This window comes from Laccaria bicolor, genomic scaffold (assembly GCF_000143565.1).
Source record: "Laccaria bicolor S238N-H82 LACBIscaffold_10 genomic scaffold, whole genome shotgun sequence".
NCBI classification, from domain to species: Eukaryota; Fungi; Basidiomycota; class Agaricomycetes; order Agaricales; family Hydnangiaceae; genus Laccaria; species Laccaria bicolor.
In genome coordinates this window covers 679,867-698,199 of record NW_001889881.1, presented here as the reverse complement: position 1 = coordinate 698,199, position 18,333 = coordinate 679,867, and the positions used below count along the sequence as shown (strand labels likewise).

The 18,333-nt window shown below is 43.3% G+C and overlaps 6 protein-coding genes across 6 annotated transcripts; 4 read left to right on the top strand and 2 right to left on the bottom strand.

The window, feature by feature from the left end:
• Positions 1–966: 966 nt before the first annotated feature.
• On the bottom strand, positions 967–3,358 carry LACBIDRAFT_326550 (uncharacterized protein; the record flags this gene model as incomplete). The annotated part of the gene is made up of 11 exons (XM_001880203.1): positions 967–1,008; positions 1,155–1,234; positions 1,285–1,320; positions 1,371–1,427; positions 1,488–1,950; positions 2,031–2,085; positions 2,139–2,535; positions 2,589–2,766; positions 2,818–3,121; positions 3,175–3,295; positions 3,346–3,358. 11 exons carry the CDS (start codon positions 3,356–3,358, stop codon positions 967–969), a joined length of 1,746 nt encoding a protein of 581 aa, XP_001880238.1.
• Positions 3,359–6,301: 2,943 nt separating this feature from the next.
• On the bottom strand, positions 6,302–10,070 carry LACBIDRAFT_326549 (uncharacterized protein; the record flags this gene model as incomplete). The annotated part of the gene is made up of 9 exons (XM_001880202.1): positions 6,302–6,849; positions 6,903–7,115; positions 7,170–7,411; positions 7,461–7,645; positions 7,692–7,888; positions 7,950–9,478; positions 9,607–9,816; positions 9,890–10,027; positions 10,060–10,070. The coding sequence occupies 9 exons, from the start codon at positions 10,068–10,070 to the stop codon at positions 6,302–6,304; spliced, it is 3,273 nt and encodes a 1,090-aa protein (XP_001880237.1).
• A 1,101-nt stretch (positions 10,071–11,171) lies between these two features.
• On the top strand, positions 11,172–12,244 carry LACBIDRAFT_296505 (uncharacterized protein; the record flags this gene model as incomplete). The annotated part of the gene is made up of 3 exons (XM_001880444.1): positions 11,172–11,214; positions 11,270–11,353; positions 11,403–12,244. 3 exons carry the CDS (start codon positions 11,172–11,174, stop codon positions 12,242–12,244), a joined length of 969 nt encoding a protein of 322 aa, XP_001880479.1.
• A 162-nt stretch (positions 12,245–12,406) lies between these two features.
• On the top strand, positions 12,407–13,670 carry LACBIDRAFT_296504 (uncharacterized protein; the record flags this gene model as incomplete). The annotated part of the gene is made up of 3 exons (XM_001880443.1): positions 12,407–12,482; positions 12,545–12,613; positions 12,676–13,670. The coding sequence occupies 3 exons, from the start codon at positions 12,407–12,409 to the stop codon at positions 13,668–13,670; spliced, it is 1,140 nt and encodes a 379-aa protein (XP_001880478.1).
• A 971-nt stretch (positions 13,671–14,641) lies between these two features.
• Positions 14,642–15,415, top strand: LACBIDRAFT_296503 (uncharacterized protein; the record flags this gene model as incomplete). Its single annotated transcript, XM_001880442.1, has 4 exons — positions 14,642–14,732; positions 14,790–14,795; positions 14,849–15,005; positions 15,058–15,415. 4 exons carry the CDS (start codon positions 14,642–14,644, stop codon positions 15,413–15,415), a joined length of 612 nt encoding a protein of 203 aa, XP_001880477.1.
• Positions 15,416–15,442: 27 nt separating this feature from the next.
• On the top strand, positions 15,443–16,477 carry LACBIDRAFT_296502 (uncharacterized protein; the record flags this gene model as incomplete). Its single annotated transcript, XM_001880441.1, has 2 exons — positions 15,443–16,376; positions 16,437–16,477. The coding sequence occupies 2 exons, from the start codon at positions 15,443–15,445 to the stop codon at positions 16,475–16,477; spliced, it is 975 nt and encodes a 324-aa protein (XP_001880476.1).
• Positions 16,478–18,333: the final 1,856 nt, after the last annotated feature.

Genomic DNA, 18,333 nt, shown 5'->3' with positions numbered 1-18,333 from the left:
GGGCATGTGCACTATTGATGACATGTTCATAGCATATTTTCAACTGAGGTTATTTGCACTTTTTGAGTTAAAAATAGCAATAAGAAATTGAGGGAATGTTACTGCTTGTGCAATATTGGGGAGCATGGTCAGAGTCCAGGAGAACTTTCCATATGTAGTAATCTACTTGAAATTAACTATAAAAGACTGGAAAAATTTAGAGAAAAATGGAGGATAATACTGGTTGTTGCTTTCAATGTATATGTAGGTACTCTCTGTAGGTAAATGGAAATATACACTTTATCCAATGTAAAATAGCAATACTATATATATATAGTTAATGGGTATAAATCTGATGGGCTTTCAGGAGGTGGTCACATGACTAGTTTCCTGAATAATCAAAAATGTGAATGTTGTGGTGCTGCATTGTAGCTTCCTGAATATAAAAAGGACTCGTATCTGCCATGCTTGCAATGGCCCTCTTGCACAAGTTACATTAATGTGGCTTGCATCCATTGTTGATGAAAATGTTAAAATATGCCTTTTAAAAAAAAAACTTACTCTACATATTTTTCAGCATTGGAGGTCCATGGGAAGGACTCATACATGCCATGCGCAGCACTGGCCCACACCCACAAGTGCCCTTATGCTCACAACTCCCCAGGACCTCAATCTGCTTCATTTTCTGTGGTCGAGGGCTCGTTTGGATAGCCCCACACCCCCTGAAGAGACTCCCCAAAACTGCCTATGAACTAGTTGAGCACTCTTGGATGTATGTTACGTTCTATTTTTGTCTTTTTGCGCTCATACCCACCCACTGCCCCAGGACCTTCTCATGGCTCATTTTGCATAGCCTTTGGCTCATTAGGATACCACACACTCTGTAAAAATATGCCACAAAAGTTGTCATGACCCTTATTTGTATATCTTTAATATAAAGAAGTATAGTTACCTTAAATGTGAAAATGGAGGCAATATATTCATATATTAGAGTCTGACCGCCCAGTAGAACAATACATTAGCTACCACCTACATCAATGACAACATGGATAGGACTAAAAGCAGGTGATAACTAAGAAATAGTAGAGCAGACTGGCAAAGTCTTCAATGTTGAGCAGGCAGCTGATCGTGGGAAGAAATCACTTTCGTGGGAGAAAGTCAAATTTCAGTGTTACCGCACTGAAAAAAGTCCTGAGATCCTGGGTAATAAACGAGTCTCTTCGTAAACTCAGAGGACTCGTAAAAAGATCGCCACCTTTACAACACATCAGCATATTCTTTACTACTTAGAAGAATATTACTCACGCTTTTGGGGAAATGCAACATGTGAACCCTTCAGACCTGAGCATACTGTCAGTATTTGTTACGACATTAATAGGGTAGTGACTTACGTTTCTTGGGTCTTTCCATTTCCATGTCATTCGCTTCAGTGCGCTGCCGCTTATTAGCTTGAAATAAATACATGTGGTTAATAAGATAAGGCAAATGATGACAGTCATGATGCTCACTTTTTGTTGCAGTCTTGCTTTTGATTCGTAAAGGCTTTCCAGGGCCTGCATAGAATTGACTCCGAATCAGGTCAAACTGTGTCTTTCCATCTTTGTTCATCTCAAATAGTGCCCACTGTGTTGGTATAAATTTACTCTGTGTCTCAAGGTGATCAAACCATTGGTTCCAACGCCCATGACGTGCAGCAATGACGTGATCCACATCATTTTGAAGTTCAGCCTCTGGTTGTTGTTCAGGCCCATCGCTCCATATATTGGCGGCTTGAGACCCTTCTGTGTCTAGAGGTGATGAGGGTACATCTCCACCCCAACTTGACTTGTCTTGACATGGCGTATCGACGACCACACCATCCTCCGCTCTGACCCAGGGTCCTAACGAGTAGCACTTCCCATCAGTGTCAATGAATGAGAAGGCGCTTAGGAATATCGTCGAATCTATCCTTGCTCCCATAACTCGAGGCAGCTGGCCAAGCAGAAAAGCACAGAGTTGAAGAAGGAGTGATCACACAAAGAAACGGAAAAGTGATTTCTCTCCATAATAACAATTCCATCATTGGCCCAATTGGCATGGCTTGATAATGGCAGAGGTTGAGGGTTCCTAATTAAAGATGTAAATATACAAAGCTAGATACAATGATATTACTGACCTACATCTGTGATGTGATTTCTGGTCCTAGTAGCAACAAATCATCTTGTTGTCGTCTACTTGGTAGCAATGCCAGAGGTTGGACATAGGAACCAGCAACAGATATCATGGCCTTAGGAGGGTGGCATACATTCATAAAGTGGTATGCATCTGGGGCAGGCTCAACGCCTGGAGGCGCGATTGGAGGGGTGCCACCATGTTTGCGTAACCCAGAGAAGCACATGACAGTAAGTGATTCTAATACAAAGTAGCATCCAAGGCCAAGAAGATGGAATTGTCCACTCTCATATTCTTTAGGCAGCCGAGAGTTGGCCACCATGCAGGTAAAAGATCCTGGAGTATCAAAATCGTCTGTATGCCCATCGATTTTCCCGAAGTCTCCCATGCCTACCAATCCATCCTCTGCATCATAATCATAAATATATTATAAAAAAGAAAAACCGCATAGTACATACCTTCGCATGATTCAAATCTTACGGCTGGCACAAGATTCACCTGCTGCGCTGGGGTAATTACGTTTTCGTCAGACCCCACTCTGGGCATTTTCATGACTTCTGCATTAAGGGTTACTGCTTCAATGTAAGATTTTGGTGCAAACATTGTCAAGGCTTTGACAGCAACATCTGAATGGACCTAGATTGTGTGTTAATAGCATCAGACATAATAGAGTGTGTTCTAGTTCACCTTCACAGAATGTTTTCTGGTTTTCAGGTCTTCAGTCCATTCCGATGTTTCATTATCAGAGAAAACTTTCCCTTGTGCCGTGGGGCCAACCAAGCACCTAGAATGTTGGTGTGTGCAAGTAGTTGAATAGCAGCGGGTACCCTTCACGCCTTTAACACCAGTCCATTCGATGGCAGCACCCCCTACATATTCCCCTTGGTCATTTTTAGTTGGCGCATCCCTGGTCATGTCCTCAGATTTGCCCAGTATCAGGCCTTGGACTGTATGTAACTCTTCTACCACTTCAGGATTAAGGAGACGTTTTCTGAAACATTGTTTAACAATTTAATTGTATTAACATTCTCTTAATCTACCTACCCTGCAAAGCACCACGAATTGATTACATCGTATTCTGCCATCTGTAAACCAGTCACTGGATCCTTAGGACAGTTCAATGCGCAAGCATATATGACAGTGCCATCCATGACGCGTAGAAGCCCTGCGATAAAATATTGAAGACAACAGCATTGATCAGTTTAATTTGCTTACCATGTTGAGACATTGCAGCGTCTGGTCCAAGGGGCACACTCTGCTCTGCGTTTTAATGCTGCGGGATCTGTGTCTACCATATACACGAGGATGTGTTTGACAGCGACGGTGTTGTGTACCAGGGGATGGGCACTTCAGTCACCCACTGACTACTGACTATTAGTCATGTAATTTCAGTATATATGACATGACTAATAGTAGTACTGTATTTATTTACTGTACTGAATAAATCTACTGTATCTATTTTGTATTTCTAAGTTGAAGTGTCACACAATTACCTGTCACAATACTGAATCTATTTTTTTGCACTAAATAAATCTTTCAAGTGCCAAGACTCTGAATTAAATATATTCTATGTTTTCACCACTGGATATAATTTTTTAGGCTGAATAAATCTTTTTGGAGCCAAGAGCATAAAATGTCACACTACTAAATGAATTCTTTTTTGCTTTATACAGTTTTCATCTTTGAATAGATTTTATCTGAGAGCTGGCAGGTGTCCTACCCTCCCAAAAAGAAGTTGCATTATATTCAGCAGAACAGAATAACTTCTTGCCATTGATACATCCTATCCCATACAACAAAGTTACTTCTGGTTCAGTATTAAAGCTAGCTCTTAGATATTTGGCATAGAGCATCAGAATTTATAATAGTGTCCTCTGAAAATTTCTTCAGAATATAGAGCCTCTAACCAATCTCCTGCACTTGTGCCAGCCATTTGTGCATGAAGTCATGTGATGTCCTCCCTACATGGCCAACTTCACCGAGGCCACTATAGATTTGGTAATGAAGGTTGCTCTTAGATATTTGGCATAGAACATCAGAATACACAGAGCCTCTAACCAATGCTCTGCACTTGTGCCAGCCATTTGTGCATGAAGCCATGTAATGTCCTCCCCTACTATGGCCAATTCCATTGAGGTTACTATGGATTTGGTATTGAAGGTTGCCCTTGGATATTTGGCACAGAGGATCAGAACAACATTATCTACAACAGTATGCCATAAGTTTTCTTGAGAATACAGAGCCTTCAACCAAGCCTTGCACTTGTGCCAGCCATTCATATTGTTTGGCTGTATTATTGAAAATTGTGGATGCATCTCAATTCAATTCACTCTTACAATACTCTGGTTTATAATTTGTATAGTAGCCTTATACCTTTCAGAGTTACTTGAAACATTTTTTAGAAGAATAAAAATAAGTGCAAGAGCTTAATTTCTGTTTGAAGTCAAATGGCATGGGAAGCTGGGATGATGGGACATTGACACAATGTATCTCACTTATTTCAATTTTCTCCTACAATACTCAGGTTTATAATTTGTATGGTAGCCTTTATACCTTTTTGAATCACATCACACATTTTTTGGGAGGATAACAATAAGTGCAAGAGCCTAATTTCTGTTTGAAGTGAGTGCCAGTGCAGAGTAATAGTGGGATTAAACTACAAGACTGAAATACTAGTGCTCAAAGACTTGTCTCAGTGTGAAATTCAGAGGAGAAGACATGGATGGCTGACAACATGTCAGTGCTCACTCCTTGCCAGTGAGCACATGGCAGGGTGCTCAGCTGGCTTGATGTGTTGATGATAGAACAAAAGCCCTTCAGGCTTGTGTGACATGGGCACTAGTCAAAGGATGTAAGGCACAGATGGTAGTATTGATGCAAAAAAGTAAGTAAGGAACCTGAAGTTAGGGTTCCTATCTATGTCCAAAATAGAAGAGTAAACCTACCAGCTGCTGTATCTAATGTCCTTCCAATATCCTACCTTATACTCACAACTGGTAGTGGGATTCAAGAGGCAATTGAAGATATTGAGGAGAGATTTGGATAAGTAAGAATAATAGTGAGAGAAGCACTGAGTGTGGAAGGGCACATGTAGTTGCATGTATTTAAAATTGAAGGAGCTGAGCAGAGATTTAAGTAATAATTAATAATGGTGAGAGAGACACTGAGTGGGGTAGGAGGTACATGATTGTATGCAATTAAAATTAATAATACTGAGCAGAGATTTTTACTCAGCAAGCTTTCTGATTTTCACAATTACTCATGAGGGGACCTACTGAAGCCTGCCCTTGGATGTTCAGCAGATATATGTATGTAGCTTTCTTCTTTAAGATGAAGTTGTTGTATAATTGTGGAAGAGTATTCACTCTTTTTGGCATTCCTCCAATATATTTAGACAGATGTTAAATATATTTACTTTTTCCCTAGAATATATTTAAAGATTGTTGTATAGATTGGAAAAGATACTGTATAGATTCTGAAGAGTGGTACATAATATATCCCGAGAACTGTATATATTCAGAGAACTGTATATATTTCAAAGGTCCCTGAATATATACAGAAGGATATTTAATATATTCAGCCCTATAGATTCAAAGACTAAATATATTCAGAGGGGTGATATATTCAGCACCCCTTCTCTGAATATATGTATAGCTTTTATATAATATTCAGTCCTTGAATTACATAAAATCTATAGGGCTGAATATATTCAGAAGGGTATTTAACTATAGATTTAAAAGCCTGTATATATTCCAAACATTAAATATATTCAGAAAGTTGTTGAATCTATTGAGGAAGGAATGAAAATAGGACAATAATATCTTCAGTCTGTAAGAAACGGTGAATACTTTAAAGCCAAAGTAGGGTAATCTATGTAACTATAAGACAATCAGTAAAGTAAACTTTGAAATATCATTGTCGCAACTAAAGGGAAGTTAAAAGTCCAAAAGTTAAAGAAGCATTATGGGCAATAAAAGATCCCTCCAAAAAAACCCCAGTTATGGTACGTAATGAAAGTGTTCAAGGTGCTAACAAGTCAAAAGTTATATAAGCCAAGGTAAATGAAGAGTTCAAGAGCTTAGTAGTCAAGCAGTCTTGAGATCAATCAGTATCGTGGAAGTACATGGAAAGAAGAAAAGACTTGCCTCATCATAGGATAACCGATGCATGATCAATCTTTCAGGAAACCAGTAGAGTTTTTACTAGGACCAGCACTGCCCTTGTAACGACCTCCTAAGATAGACTTGGTGACTTGGTTTGCAGGTGGCTTTGAAGCGAGGGTAGCTTGGCTCGATGACGATGAAGAGGGTTGGTTGAATGGTGAATGACGAGCTGTACTCTTCTGTAATAACTGTTCTTGCCGATGTTTCATATAGAACATGGTCATCGGAAGAGAGGAGAACGTAACGTGACGCTGGCGCTTTGCCGACGGTTCCATCTCATTTTGCGCAGGAGTGGAAACACTACGATGCTCTCTCCTTGCATTCTCTTCAGTAACCAGGGACAGATCCTCGTAGGTGCGCTTCTTGGATGAAAGAAGAGCGGGAGAGGAAGCAGCAGAGGGAGCGCATGGCGTATATGGAGTTGCTGAGTCAATTTTGCAGTTCTGGCGCACCCAGTTGGAGGAGTCTTTGATAAACACCATAGGCAAGCCACGCAAGTTGAGAACGACGGGAATTTCGCCAAAGCGAGCATCGGTTTCAGGAATCTGTTTCTGCTCTAAAGAATGTCGTGAATACATACGAGTTAATTGGCGAACAAAGCTCGCTTACCTGCTGTCCAGTCTTTGATAGTGAGAACACCTTCGAGAATGAGTCTCGAGAGATGGCGCCACTGCTTGTTACTGATCTTCCCATATGCGAAAGCCCTACAGAAAGCTATATCAACCACATCGGAGTCCCACCCGACGATGACCTTCTTCAATTTGAATGCCATGTTGGGCCACGTCGTCCAAGAAACAGTGGTGCATTCCGCATTATGTTCGCCTAGATCCGTGATGAGTAATGAACTTGCACATGTTACTATTCTACGAAACATACTTAGCAGAGAAATAAAAATCTGTGTGAATTGCCTTTGAGGATTATTCGAGTCGGGCAAAATATCTTGAGAGATGGGAGGGGCAGACACAATCCTCTGCAACCCACCCTTCGGAGTGAGCCTTGCGGATGAGCTGGCACTTGGCCGACACAGCTGCGAGGGTGTCGTCGATGGCTCAGTGGACGCTCCATCAGTATAGGATCCTGCCATATGTTGTTTGATCATTCGGTCGGCATGCATCGCCCTATAATATGTTCAAAGGAGAGAATAATCATAACACAGCATAGGCATACCTGACTTTAGTAATGAAGATGTCCGTGATCATGCTGATCGGCCACTGCTCGTTGCTGCAGAGCTCTCGAAGTTCAGGAGAGCTCATAAAGAGCCCGGACTTGTTTCGCACAGTGCGATTCTTGCCGCTGTAGACAAGTATGCCAGCGACGTCGAAGGAATGATCACGCCGTTTGATGGTCGTGATCTAAGCGAGAATTAGTGGAGCACGTTGAACTGGCATGGTCACGTACCATGTCTGTAATTGTTTTGAGGTGCTCCGCAAAGCGCAAAGATGCATCACGAATACTGGTACCCTCATCAGCAATTTGCTCCTTAATAAATTTGAATGCTTCCGCCATTCGCTTGTCCTTCTCCTCACTTGTGTCTGCACCTTCCATGAGCTTCCTATACTCCTCATTGAGGTTTTTGTTCCACGTCTGCAAGCCCTCTATAGTGATTTCATCATTTTCATCAGCGGCAATAGTAAGTTTCTGAACTGAGATACATACCATGATCATCGTCGTCAGGCTTGGACCTGCTAGCAAAAGTCTTGAATACATTGTAACGATTGGGGGCCCTCTTCTCTTTCTGTAATAAATTAGCCTTTTCCATTACAAAATCAGGAGAACGGCTATTGAGGTGGCCGAGACGAGCTGCGTATTGCCATACAATCCTGCCGAACAATCGATACAGCGCACTCTCCATGAGAGAAGGCTTCTGAGATGAAACAGTGTTGACCTTGGGAATTAGCTCCTCTGGCATCAAGTTGAGGTTGAAACTTCTCAACACTGCAGAGGCATCGAGTTCGGAGGGTGACAGGGAAGCCTTCAGTGCATCCCAAGAGATACCGGCTGGTGGTGAAATGGTTGGATTCGGTGAAGTTTTTTTGTTGTCGGAGCTGGTCCTCTTACTTTGAGCTGCTGCAAGACCTTTGGAACGTCCAGATGCCTTCGAATTCATCTCTTCCTGCAATTCGCGCTGCATCTCGCGATCTTCTTCTTCATCCTCCTCCTCCGTGTCCGTTGCAGGCTTTCCCCTCGACCTGAGCCGAGCCCTCTCTGTCTCCTTGTCGCGCCGAGTTTCTTCATAGTCTGAGCCACTCAAGTCACTTTCTATCATAGGATCGGGGGCTTCCCAGTCCTCACCTCCCCTGCGCTTAGCCCTTTGAGCAGCACTGGCGAGCTCAGCACGGCGAGTTGTTTCAGCCTCTGCAATCTCCCAGTTTAGGGCATCAATATAATCTTGAGGGTCGTGAGGGGCAGTGTACCCTTCGGGAATGGATACATATTTCTCTTTCTCCTCATCCCATATTTCGGTGAGTCTGTCGGCAGTGTTCTGGATACCCTCTCGAGGGCTTTGGCCTTGGTAACGAATAAAGCCCTCCTCCCATGGTCGTTTAAACTTGTAGGCGGCTTCATCTTGCTTGAGCCCTGCAACCAGCGCTGCTTCTTCCTCTTTTGATATATTGTAAAGGAACTCAAGCTCAATCTCGGGGTCACCAGGATGGCGGGAGAGGTTGAGTTCATCGAAAGCCTTGCGAGCGTCAGGGTGGGCATAAGCCACACATTGACGATCTTGTTTGCGAAAGTCATTGACCGCCTCGATGTAATCTTCTGGGGTGTGTGGAGCTGTATATCCAGCCAGAATGGGGACCCAGCGGAGAGTTTCGTCGTCCTGCATCATAGTGCGGTCATCCGCTGGACTGCGCGGCCCCTTCACAGGGCGACGACCATGGTATTGCCTGTACCCGCCCTCTAGATAGGAGAAGCGGTAGGCTGTATCGCGTGATTCCAGTTCTTGATTCATCGCTTCGATCTCATCGTTGTCGAAATCGGCCAAGGATAAGAGTGTCACCCGAGGGGGAGGGTCGTCTTTGGTAGCCGATGCTGGTTCAGGAATCGTGGTCACCACAGGGTCCAGTGCACCGGGAGTGGTGGTCACCGTGGTTTGCGCAGTGGGAGCGGTTTTCCTCATTGCAATTGGCGCAGCGACAGTGGGTGCCGACGCAGCACTAGATTCCAAAAGCGACTGTTCAACTCTGCCAAACTATAGTCAGTTATTTGTTTCCAGAGCCGCCGCTGCCTCGTCGACTGACTTAGAGTCTGGCAAGGAATCGACTGAAGTCTGATTCTGCGACGAATGAACAATATAACACAAATGCCTCACCTTGCTGTAACCCCAGCTGTCTCCATTCGAGAACGGGTTTTGCTAGGCTGCATGAGGACATAGTCTATAAGCTCATGTGGCTTCTTGTGGGGATGCGGAAGGGTGGTCGGTGCCTCTTGCAGGGCGACATCCTCACCAGCTCCCCCATGATCAGTGGGGGGAGCAGGCTCTCCACCATCGGCAATCTGGGTGTTGCGGTCTTCGGTACCTCTGACTCAAAGGGCCTGAAAGTAATGCCACATCAATATAAATGAATTGTGGCAGGAGGATGGGGCGAACTTACAGCTTTCTTGCTACCAGGCATGCCAGAGTTTGAACTTTTTCTGTTTTTTGCTCGGGGTGGCATAATAAGAATGGGAGTTGGTTTCTAGTTGGTGGTATGACAATTGGTGCGAAAGAGAGCTCTGCGAGAGAGGATGAGCTGTTAATAAATGTTTGAGGGAGTCGACTCACGTGAGTCCCATATTTGGCTTTGATGGGGAGGGGCAAATAAAGTCTTCATATCCAAGGGCGTGAAGACAGGAGCCGTTAGTGCAGCAACTCCAGAAGGGCCTCAAGAAGGCAGAGTAATGGTATTTAGTATGGATTGGCATTTAGGCGCTAGCCCCGATTGCCAATAGTAAAGTGCATAGCGGACTCTCTACGATGAAAAAAATGACAACTACATCATTCTATGGGATTCATTATCTGAAATATCTTCGATGCAAAAGATATGCATCCCGTTTGGGCAGGGAGAATGCACCTCGCTTCGTATTGGACTACTAGGAAGCACATCAGAAGATACTCATACTGCTGCAAAATTGCACTTACTGCGCTCTGCATTCCCAATTCATGTGCAGAGTAAAGTCCCAGAGGTTCGTCCTGACGACGCGTTGAAATTTGACGTGGCGACGTGTTGAAAGTTGACGTGGCCACTTTTAACAGTGTTGGACTTGCATCGGCAAGAAAATTGAGATGTCTTTTTGGCCAGCCACGATAGAGCGCGTTTTGAAAGGGTTGGAGGCGATGACTTTCAGCCAATTCGTGATGATGATTTATTATTTTGAGGAAGTGATGACGCGTGTGAAAAGTGCACGTGAAGAGGGGACGAGCGGCGTGGCGACGATCATGTTCAAAGATTCGTGTCTGAGCGAACGGTGGAGAAACCAGGAGAAACCTGATAGCGAGCTGGTTAACCATGAGCAAAGCAAGGTAGGTAGCCAATCCCTTTTGAAAGCAGTTGGAAGGCTGTATGCGGTTAAACATCGCGTTGAAAGCTGAGGTAGTATTGACAAATTGCTCCCCTTAAGCGCCAGACTTTTAGTTCTCAAAAAATCAGTGAAAATAAAAATACTAACATGATTATATGTCTATGTTGTTCACAGACAGCTTTCAGAACGAGAATCTTGGTTCTCACTGCCATTGATGCTGTCGTTGGCTGATTGGATTAAAGACTTCAGGTAGCGGGAAAATGCAGAGGTCAAAGGCTGTACGCGTGCAGAGGCTTGTCAATGGAACGCCGCACAGCAATTGAGCCATCCGCAGGTAGTAAGCGCTAGAAGTCGGTGGTGTTGAGGGCGTGGAACATGGCCTCCAGAACAGTTCGCCCGGATCCCTTGGCCCATTCTTGTAAGTTCGGTTCATTTTGCAGGATAGTGGTGTTATTTTCTCATTTGTTAATCAGATGGCAGCCCAGACGTCTTTGGACGTTATCACAATCCTAACGGAGACACCATTTTTCAGTTTCACGAGCGTCCTGAAGGGGAATGTAAGGAGTTTTCTTTTCCGAATCATGACAAGGTCTGATAATTCTCTAGCTGAATTCACGGCGTATGACGCTTTGTCCCTGGCAGAGCTCAATGAGGCGTACAGAGCGCTAAATTCAGATCCCACCCCGCCCCCGTACTTGGAACCTGGTCAAACGATTCCGAAGCGAATGATCGTGACATCGCCAAACATGTGCTGGATGCCCTTCATCTCATTACTCCCCCGCCCAGTTCGTGCACGTGCAGACGGCCGTTTTGCTTGGGCCAACTTCACTGTATGCCCTCAATGGTTTATTGATAGCCAATGGCATCTGCCGTTTGTTAAAGCGCGGCCACCTGAGGCTACCATCAAGAACCACGAACTCAGTTTCTGCTGGTGGGATCTTGGGGATAACCATTTTGTGGAGGCGAAAGGGTCTGCCTTCCGTGATCTCGGAACTTTGCGTGAAGACATCGCGGATTCATTGCGAAATGAAGCTAGGAAACTTCAATCGGCATGTCGAGAGATCAAGCAGCTGAAGGACTACGGTCGTCTCTTCTACCTTGCCAACAAGACAGTCGACGCCGCTCTTCAGCTCAAATTCTGTACATTTTCTAAACATGACTTGGTCTACCGCATCGCTGGTTTTCAATGTGTCTACCTCGAAACTCTCACCATGTTTGATTGGCACACCAAATGGGCATTTCATCTGAACGAGCCTACTGGGAAGATCCACGAAGTGGACGAGTCCATCATGGGTGCAATCACAGACAGTACAGAATGCATTGCCATGCTCTACCGGGTTGGTGCACCTGGTTGGTATGTTCGTCCGCCGGCGAACCTGTCAACCAACATGATTATCCGCATGATTGTTCCACCTGGTTGGGAGAAGATGCCGGTCATCCAGGGGTGATTGCCGAATGACGTGGATCCACGCGAGTTCACATACAAAGAATATCCTGGGACACCCTACCCCACTGTCATCACAGCATGTCCTTGAAGTGGAGAGTACGTTTCTGCATGCCAAAATTGGCGCGAGGGACATTTTGGTATCATTGATCCCCAGCCCGTTGTCATGCAAGCTGTCAGTGGCGTGGCTGTAGTGGAGTCTTTTACCGGATCGCAACAACCCAATGTGACACTCACCAATGGTAGGCTTTTTTTGTGTTTAAGTGAACAAACTCGCTTACCCATGGTTGAATCTGTTTAGTAGGCTCATCTGGCGTCAATGCGAACACTACTGCCCAAACATCTGGTGTCAACGTGAACAATAATGCTCAAAGTAAGTTCCTCTTTTACAGGTTGTGCAGTGGTTATGATACTAATTCATTATTATTGAAATAGCTTCCGTCAATCATACAAAATTTCACGAGCCCGAACATTCCTTTGTCCCCCCGCAATCCCCCACATGGAAGAATGCCTTAGCGGCTGTGGATACAAACCCACGCCGCATCTCTTCTAGCCTTTCTGCACGTAATTTGCGTGGCTATCAATTTCCGGACCCCTTCCTTTTCATCAGTGGTAACCATAACAGATTGATGATCTTGGCCTGGTTAATGATGCGGGATCAGTGGCTTCAGTCCCTCGTCGGCGTTGACTCGACTCCACAACTGCCATCGCCTCAACATTGGCGCAGCCTTTTGCACAATTTCACAAAGATAATGCAGTTGGTGCCTTCAGTCCCCTCGACGAGCAACACCTCATTCGGTGGCGTGCAAAAGAATAAGGGAAAGAAGCCTAATCCTTCAAATCAACGTCGTGCACAAAAAGCAAAGGAGGCTCAAGGGTCCATCTTCTCGAGTGCGGTGTCGATTGGTGATTGTCCAGGCACTGTTTACTGGGGTGACATAGTGGCGATGCAAGGAGAAACTGATCATCTCTCCCTTCTCATGATGGCACAGGTGATCTGGAATGCTTTCGAACAAAACCTTCGCTATGAAGTACGCCATCTCGATCGCTATCTTCTGCCCTCAGCGTGGACCTCCGATTCTTCTGCTGGTGTCCGCGAGAATTTAATATGCAGCATGTTCCCGGAGGACAGTGATGGAGTTTTAGTTGCTGGGGTTCCTCTCTTCACGCAGGGTCTCGCGGCGGAAAAGTGGCAGGATTGCTTGGCGTATGTGGACGCCTTGCGGCGTTTGATGACAGTGTGGCCGGGTGATGGTGCGAGGAGATTAAAGGCACGCTACCTTTCCAATTCGACCACACAGGCAGTGTTCGAAGAAACAGAACAAATGGTGGCCAGTCTCTACTGCCAAACATTCTTTGATTGCTTTGGCCGTGCCCCATGCACCCCGCATCAAATTCCTGGATTCACGGAAGGATCATTGTCAGGCTGAGCGACAAGGGGGGTGGTTGTTCACACGGTGGCACTTATTCGGATCATTGAAGTATACAGACGGACTTTTTTACACAAGCGCTATTCTCATGTCATTCTTCTTTTGTGCTTTTGTTCTTGTTTGACATGAAACGTGGACTTGATTGATTGTATCGGTCAGATAAGGCAGATTGGAGCTGGAGTACTTCTTGCCGCCCCCCCCTCTTCATCTCTGACCCTCATGTTCAAGCGCAAATCCTCCAATTCTCGTCCAGAGCTTCCAAGAAACTTGGTACCAGCTGGTTCATTCCAAACACGCCGAGTGTACGGCACTGCACAGCCTCGGGCCAATGTCTGTACACCTGAAGGTCACTTTGTTCAACATGCTGATTCATTTTCCGAAGGACAAGATGAGCCTTTTGGAGCCATTGCTATGGATGTCATTGGAAATGTAGAGGGACATAAACCTGGCAAAAAAGAGCGCCAATTTCAGCGGTGGGAAGGGGAGGTGCTTCCTTTACTCATGGAACCATACATCCAACTCCTAGCTGAGACTGATTCACTGCGAAATATGGCTGATGTTAGACAGAGAGAAGGTTGCCAAGGGTGTGCTTTGGGAAGGGAGTTGAAGGTTGCATGTATTTTTTTTGAGAGTAACTGTCTTAAGTTCACTCAACTTGACTAAGTTAATTCCTTGCATAGAAATTGACACTCTGACACTCTGCACATGCACATCTCCTGCCCTTCAGCTTCTGAAGCGGGGTTTCTTTCCATGTGTGCCTGTCTCACCATCTCTGGCAGTTGATCTGAATATGCTTGAATTTGTCAATGAGCTTTTTGTCAATGCAGCACCAAATACCACAGCCTGGTGTGAGACTTTAGAGTCATTTCTTGGGAATAGAAAATATAAATTGGCAACCCGAGTGAGTTCCAAAATAGGTTCTTTTTTGACTTCTTTTCTAGAATAGTCTGCGACGTCGCTTTGGAAATGCTATGCAGTGGTATGCTACACTGATAGACAAGAAAAACAGTCTTCTTGCCAATTATTTGAATCAAATAAGGCTTTCATTTACTGATATTCAAGGTATGATTTATGTGATTAGATTCATTTTGCTTTTCTGACATCTTAGCACTTAAACAGAAAACGGTGACTTGATGTTTATAATTAATCACTTCAGTGTTGAGCTAATATAGTGACAGATGTGGAAATGAGTAGCCCTGAAGATGAGGGTCCAGCTCATGGTGGGAATCAGTCTGCAGCAGGTGAGGCAGATAACCAGGGAAGGCCAAGTGAGTACTTGCGGTCACATTGTCCACTCTGTTTTGGAGGAAAAGATTGGAAAAAAACAGAAGATCTGTGCGTCCTTTTGCTTGGTTTGTTGCAATAGTCTTTATAAATTTCTCTATAGGGTGGACTTCATTGTATGCTTGGATGCATGCTTCAAACAAAAGTCAAGAAAGGCACAAGGCAAAGAACCACCAGCCCCTCGCCAGCATCCTGAGACTATTTTTATCTCCTCAGCTGATGTCAAGTCCATGGAAGATAAGGTAGAAACAGTCCGTCCACAGGGCAAACCAAAAGGAAGAGATACTACTAAGCAGACAGCTCCTTCAGATGCTGATGCTGATCACTGTGAACCTGGGATCCAAGTTCCTAACTCTGTGTTGAACATGTGTGAAGACTCTTTTACTGCTGCAGATGAGAAGAGAGTCAAAGCTAGTACTCAGTTTTTCTCAGATACTGGTATAATGGCTCTGCTCTGTTGACATGATCGTGTCTTGTGGCTTGTTAACATGACATCTGCTGGAGAGAAGCAACATTATTCTCTGGTTCTTCTGGAACGTCTCTTTGATCACTTGCCATCTACTGCTCGAGTTGGAGTACTTTATGATATTGGATGCCAGTTGCATCGAAGTTCCCTTAAATGGGGCTTTTTAAAGGACTTTCATGATCGGTTAATCTGGGCTATATCTGTTTTCCATGCATATGGTCACCAATGGGCTTGTCAACTGATTTATCATCCAAGAAAGTGTAAAGGTTTTGGCCTTACTGATGGTGAAGGCTGTGAGAGATTTTGGAGCTCAATCAAACTTCTGATCCCCTCTCTGAGAGTCAGTGGATATTATACACGCCTGTATACAATTGACACTCAGGTTAAGCATTTGGATCAGAAGTCTCTTCTAGGCATGGGTGAATGGCTTAGAAAAAAGTGGAATGCTGCTGTTGCTTGTAAAAATGAAGCTGCTGCTATTTTGGCTAAGCTGGAAGAATTTGATATAAGTGAGGATCTTTTGAGAGAAGAATGGGCAGCACAAGTTGTTCAACAAACCAAGCCAAGTCCAAGGCAGTCAAAGAATTTGGCAAATAAGCTAATTCAAGAAATTTTAGAGTTGAAGGATGAGATGAGTGGAGTCAAAGCAGAGCTTTATAAACTTGAAACAATGGTTCACACTGGCAAATATGATGATGGCTGGGAGATTGCAGATGTTAGACTATCTATCAATGAACTAAAAGAGAAGTTCACCAAGATTGAAAAGTCAATAAACACCAAGCGCAATACTCTGGGAGCTGATGGGCGATTAAATCTTGAGCGCCTGCTTGGAAATAAATTTCTTCCTCTGCGTGTAAATGCCTTGGCTTTAAAACAGCATCTGAGAAATCGCTTGCAGCAGCGAAAATTTGAGTTGGACAGCTTAGAGAGAGCATACCGCAAAACTACAACCAATAGTAAGTATGGGTTTTACACTACAATAAAATATATACTAATTGACTGTGGGTGTGGGCCAGTGCTTTGCATGGCATGTATGAGTCCTTTCTGTGGACTCTAAATTTAATATTAGGAAATTGGTCATGTAATCACTTTATGATTTTCTGAGTTTTGTTCTATATTTGCAAATAGACCCTGAGCTCTGAGCCTAGCCATCAATATCATAGCAACAATGTGTGGTATTCTTTTTTTTTTTTTTTTTCATTTTATAGCAAATTTTCCCAATTTTATAACTATTTTTCTGTTTATGGTAAAATATTCCCACAGTCCTGTTTGCATATATCTCAGGAAAGAGGATGGTTAGTTATATTTTGTGACCTATAATAGCATGCTCTATATATTTGTGATGAATTTCCTTTTTTGGGTTAAAATTCCCACGGTATCAGAAACACAGCCTCTCACTTAGCTCCATAAACAATAATTGTAGCCCCTTTCCTTACCTTTATAGATATATATAAATAATGTCATGCAGACCATTCCTCATTGAGAAAAACACAAAATACTGAAAAAATTGGACACTTTTTGGAAATTGTCATGCATTTTTGACCAATATCTCAAAGAGCAAAAAAGCTGGTCTCAAGATATAGTCACATTGCATGATATGACAATATTTTTACATAGTTGTCTTGATTTTCCATATTTGGATATGGACCCTGAATACTGGACACAGCCCCTTCAACACCATGGCAACAGAGAAGATCACTCCTAATTTTTGGGTATTTTTTTCTGATTTTCTGGCAACTTTTAGGTGGTTTCTATATTTAGATATTGACCCTGAACCCTGAACACAGCCTCCCCACCTTACTAAACAATATTCCGATTTTTTACATATTTTTTGCTGATTTCTTTTACCATTTTTCCTGATTTTATGGCTGCTTTTCTGTTTAAGGGAAAAGGTTCCCACGGTGATGAAAGGTAAATGAATCAATCAATGAATGAAAAATTTGCCTAAGTCCTCAGTTGATAAAGAATGAGTCTTACTCGTAAACTCGTAAGGACTCATAATAAATAATGTCACACAGATCTTTCCTCATTGAGAAAAACACAAAATACTGAAAAAATTGGACACTTTTTGAAAATAGTCATGTATTTTGACCCATATCTACATAAGAAAGAATGCTAGTCAGATGATATAATCACATTTCATAATGTAACAACATTTTCTATATTTGGATATGGAGCCTGAACCCTGAACACAGCCCCTTCAACATTGTAGTAACAATGTATGTTATTTGCATATTTTTCTCATTGTTTTCTGATGTTTTAGCCATTTTGTGCCTTTGTTCTATATTTAGATATGGACCCTGAGCCATCAACACAGCCCCTTCAATATCATGTCAACAGAGAATGTAACTCTTAGTTTTTGGGTATTTTTTCTGATTTTCTGCCCATTTTTCAGCTGGTTTCTATATTTAGATATCAACCCTGAACCCTCAACACAGCCTCTCCAACTTCACATGGCACCACTGTGCAACATTATTTTCCACTTATTTTTTCCTAATTTCCTAATAATTGTGCTCCATTGTACAGGTGTTTTTTCTGTTTAAGGTAAAAGGTTCCCGCGGTGTTGAAAGGTGAATGAATGAATGAATGAATGAAAAATTTGCCTAAGTCCTCAGTTGATAAAGAATGAGTCTTACTCGTAAACTCGTAAGGACTCATAACTGTTATTAGCTAAAAAACTTCAAGAACATTCAGAGTCTCAGATAAAGTGCAAGGAACCAGGGATTCAAAAGCTTGCAAAGAAATACAACGATCTCTGCAGTGAACTAGAAAAGATGATCAAGGCAAAACAAAGTCCCCATGGAGCACGTGCACCACATAAAATAGCTACTGAAGGTCTTTTCAAACTTGATGTTGATGATGACATATGGCAGGATGTTGGTTTGGATGATACAGATCTGTCATCTGAAAATG